At 33.2% G+C, this 4,658-nt stretch overlaps 1 protein-coding gene across 5 annotated transcripts in view; it reads right to left on the bottom strand.

Annotated features, from left to right (window-relative positions):
* Window positions 1-2,384: 2,384 nt before the first annotated feature.
* The window catches only part of LOC108689576 (phosphatidylcholine:ceramide cholinephosphotransferase 2-like), a 27,030-nt gene continuing 24,756 nt past the window's right edge, over window positions 2,385-4,658 (bottom strand). For all 5 annotated transcript variants that reach the window (XM_018196416.1, XM_018196419.1, XM_018196418.1 and 2 more), the window contains exons 3-6: window positions 4,402-4,612; window positions 4,049-4,323; window positions 3,787-3,962; window positions 2,385-3,562 (exon numbers count right to left, since the gene is read on the bottom strand). In XM_018196416.1, coding sequence (XP_018051905.1) covers window positions 3,407-3,562; window positions 3,787-3,962; window positions 4,049-4,323; window positions 4,402-4,612 — 818 coding nt within the window. In that variant the 3' untranslated portion in view covers window positions 2,385-3,406. The remainder of the gene's footprint in view (window positions 3,563-3,786; window positions 3,963-4,048; window positions 4,324-4,401; window positions 4,613-4,658) is intronic.

Genomic DNA, 4,658 nt, shown 5'->3' with positions numbered 1-4,658 from the left:
ATCAACGAAAGGCTCTTCTGTTAAGAAGAAATATTTTCTTATTGTGTGCGTGTAAATATATCATTTTTATAATATATATTCGTACATGTATATTAAAATATGTATTATACATGCACATATCACGTCTGCGTATACCTATATATATGCATACACTCGACAGTATCTTTTGGCTTACATTTTTTAACACAAGTCTCCGTCTGGGAGATTCAAAATATCATTCTCATAAACGTCAGACCGCTCTAAGCTCTATACATTGAAATTGTTTTCGCCGCGTATGAAGCGTATCCGCTCCGAAGAGCAACATAATGAAAATATGCGTTACGTGTGCATATGCATATACATATATGTTATATTTATATACATATGCGTGTATACATATGCGTGTGTGTGTGTGTACACACACACGCACACGCACGCACGCACGCACGCACACACGCACGCACACGCACGCACGCACACGCACGCACGCACGCACGCACGCACGCACACACACACACACACACACACACACACACACACAAAGTAAATGCACGTATACATATTAATCTTTGCAAATATATATCTATAATATTTGAATATGTGTCTCTATATTCACTTAGTCCATTCTCGTATTCGTTTAGCAACATATCATTTTACTACAATAGATATCCATCAATTGAGAGAATGCACTTATATATATATGTATATACACACATTATGCATATATTTCATTCAAAAATATACCTCTAATACGGTATTATCTGTTTCATGTTGCACAAATGCCAGCTAAAAATTTCACTACCAACTACATTAATCTTATTAAAATATATATTTAACAATTACACGCATTTATAATTTGAATGTCAAGAAGAAATATCTGGCCACATTGGTATTGATCCGCCAGTCGATTGCTATTAAAACCGCGAAATTACTCAACGGTGATTTATTCTTTCATTTATTTATCATCACAGACGGAAAAGAGTTAATTATTTAACTATTAATAACATTATCGCATCTCTGTCTTGCTCTCACACACACACACACATACACACACACGCACGCACGCACGCACGCACGCACGTACACACGCACACACACACGTACTATTCTTCTTCTTTGTAACTTTTGCACGAATTTTGTTTAATTATCAAACAATTCAATCGTAATCAACGAATAATAAAAAAAAATATAGTAAATCAATTTTATCATGTATACAATTCAACGCATCTCCAATTACTTCATTAAATTATATATATAATGAATTATATATATAATTATATATATAATGAAAAATAGATTTACATATAAATTTCCGCGAAATATATCGAAATAAGAAATATTTTATTATTTATTCGAATTATAACATAAAAAAGACAACAAAAATTTAATTAAAAATGGTAAAGAATTGTGAATGCGTTTCGCACTTATAGAGATTCAATCAATGAATCACAGGTAAATAAGATAACAAATCACCTTTGACGCAATTTAAACTATAATTAAATGTTACTCAGCACTTTTATAACATACATATAGTATACATACAACTTTCATCGGATGCTAGGAAAACGCGTAGTCACGCGATTTGTTACCACATTACTTGTACATTGTTAGATGAGATTCATAATTGTTTATACAAATGTTTGAAGAATCGCGGCATTTTCATCGACATTAAATTATGTTACTCATCTTCATCAAATGAGAAAAAGAGTTGGGCAAGAAGTCGTTGAAACAATGAAATGCGAGAAGAACGAAGGAAGAAGATATCGTATGAAAAATCGATGATTATTCGTTTTTTTTTGTCACTCGATCTCTCCACGAATGCAAAATTATCTTTCACATTTTGCATAATTTGTTACATTGCCTATGCAACATGTATATGTATGTATGACAACATCCGGTGTATGCACAAGCGTATAATGACCTTATTCCGTGAAAACACGAATGCTTCAGTACTTTCCTCTTTTTGTTTCGTATTTTTCTTATTATTCTATAAATGATACTTTCGCGTATCGACTAATGGAAGCTAGAAGAACGAATAATATATCTTCTATAAATTCAATGTCCAAGATATGCTACAAATAAACTTATCCAAATCTGGGGCAGGCTCTGTGTGTGTGTGTGTGTGTGTGTGTGTGTGTGTGTGTGTGTTCATGTAAAAATTTAAAAATATTATTAAGGAATTTTATAATTTTGATTAAATAATATAATGTATAGCCCATCACAAATGAAATTTGGATTTTTTATCTGCTACAAGTTATTGTACAAGTTATTGTTATTATAGATTCGTATATCTACAATTTGTACATATAGCAGGCAAGAAATGCGAATTCCGTTTGTGATGGATCATATATTATGTAATTTAATCAAAGTTACGAAATCCTTAATAATATTATTAAAACTTTTTATCAACTTTATATCTATAATGGAGATGTCTTCTCATAGCTCGGTGTTTAGTTTGTCAACATTATATGAATTAATATCCACTTGAGCGTTCCTATTTTGATCCCACGAAATTGCACAATCACTTCTAGTATTGGATACTCGGTATTTCTTTCCAAAGCACGAAGGAAATAATTTCGAAGATTAGCGGTAATATAGAACTTTAATTAGAGCATACACATCATGCGAGTCACAATACATTTTTGGCAAATTCGTTTGCAAAATCGTTTTTCATCGGAATAATTCGTATCGCGAATGCAAAGTCAAGGACGACGACGTCTAGACATTGGAAGATCGAGACGTCGACTCAAGTCGAGCATGTACCGTCAAAGATTCGTTTAGAGGAAGGATTTAGATTTTGTCCTAATATTTATCTACAATAGCCCTTTAAAGTTTACAAATACTCCTTATTGCATAATATCGCTCGAGTTTTTAAAAACATTTATCCTATATTTACTTATTTATTATATTACTTTCAATTTGTAACTATTTGAAAATATAAACGCTATAAGCCAATCATATGTGTCTCATTAACTCGAATACCTTCCTCTATTCGAACCTTTATGATATTAGATCATAAAATCTATCTCTCTACATCTATTCTTTATACTGTGTATAAATTGTATAAAAATCAAGCAAAAGTAAATTCGGGCTAACTGGACGATAACTTTACGTGAAAGAGCACGGGTATTGTGTCTATATAGAGTTCACAACTGGATTATAAAGAAGTAAACGACACAAAATTCATGCTTTAACAATGAATGTGCGGAAACTTTGAAAACAATCGTACGTTCCATGCATATTCTTTAGTGAATTCCACGTTAATAAGCCTCGATTTGTATATACATTTGTGAATACGTGCGAATGTATGCGTGGAGTGTGTGTGTGTGTGTGTGTGTGTGTGTGTGTAAATGTATTGTGTAAAATATATACAACAAAAGTAACTTCTTTGTTTTTAACAGCCTCTATCATAAAATCAAGACAAGTATTAACTATCCCGGTTAGGGTGCTTGGCAAGAAACCGTCGAGGCCAGGGTAGAGGCCAGTCATATTGTCGTGGCACTGTTCCGCCTACATTCTTCTCAAAATACTTGAAAATAGAGAACCACCAGAGCCGGGCCAAAAAATTGTTTGGTCCGTATTGCTGCAAAAATTTCATTATCTTATACATTAATGATATATAAATTATAATGTAAATGTTATGAACATTTCACATAGAATAGTTTACTAAAGTTTATTATTACATCAAATATTATGTTTATTTGCAATTATAATATTAATAATATTACTAAAATTTTATATTAATTTTTAAATAAATTATATTTTTCGTGTAGCAGATAATTTTCAATGCTCGAAAGTAAAACGTACCTTGAGATTTGGATTATTGGCTAGCGTGTGATAAATATACCACAAACGCGTAGTAACGTAGTAAGCTATAAGTACATCCACGGTATAATGGCCATGAGCTACCAAGACCATAATTACCCCAACGAGTACCGCTAAACCAGCTAACCAATGAATCGGTTGACATCTCCTTGGAGAATCTAAAATGCGTTACAAATCATTGTGTAAAATTATATCGACAACATGTATATTCGTATTTATTTCTTAAACAAATGAAGATACGTACATTCCTTAATAATCAGGTAACTGAGTACAAGCACAACCGTGTGCCCACTGTAAATGTAATCTCCGCAATAAGTGTGTTTGCCATTAATGGACAAACCGAAGCCGGAGATGAGTTGCAAGACTCTCTTTGTCACGAGAAGCGGACTGGTATTGTTCGCCTTCGGGCTACAATAGTAAGTTTTACTGGCGATCGGTAAGACCGTCACGTACATTGTAACGCTTCTCATCATGTAGAGCAAGCCCATCAGCAGAAATATTCGTCTAGCTACTATGAATCTATGGAAATAAATTTGTTACGTGGATTTATCTTTAACAAAAATTTGGCATCGATTTACATTGGCTTTCTATACATACCTATGTTTATGAAAAATAATAAAAACCATTGCGGAATTGGACATAATCATAATCAAGACTTCCGAAACGTTAAGCGCCCAATCTTGAGCAGTGACATTGTCTAGTACCACATCGGGAAGTGATCCATACGTGTTTCTGTCTGGAACGCGCTCGTGTACCATTGCGAGGGAAGCCGTCGTCAATATGAAGTTTACAACCATAAAGAGAAATGCTGTAACAAAAAGCAGTGGCATACACATACACACACACACACATAC

The sequence above is a fragment of the Atta colombica genome, unplaced genomic scaffold, assembly GCF_001594045.1.
Source record: "Atta colombica isolate Treedump-2 unplaced genomic scaffold, Acol1.0 scaffold27, whole genome shotgun sequence".
NCBI lineage: Eukaryota > Metazoa > Arthropoda > Insecta > Hymenoptera > Formicidae > Atta > Atta colombica.
This window is presented reverse-complemented; position numbering and strand designations above follow the sequence as displayed.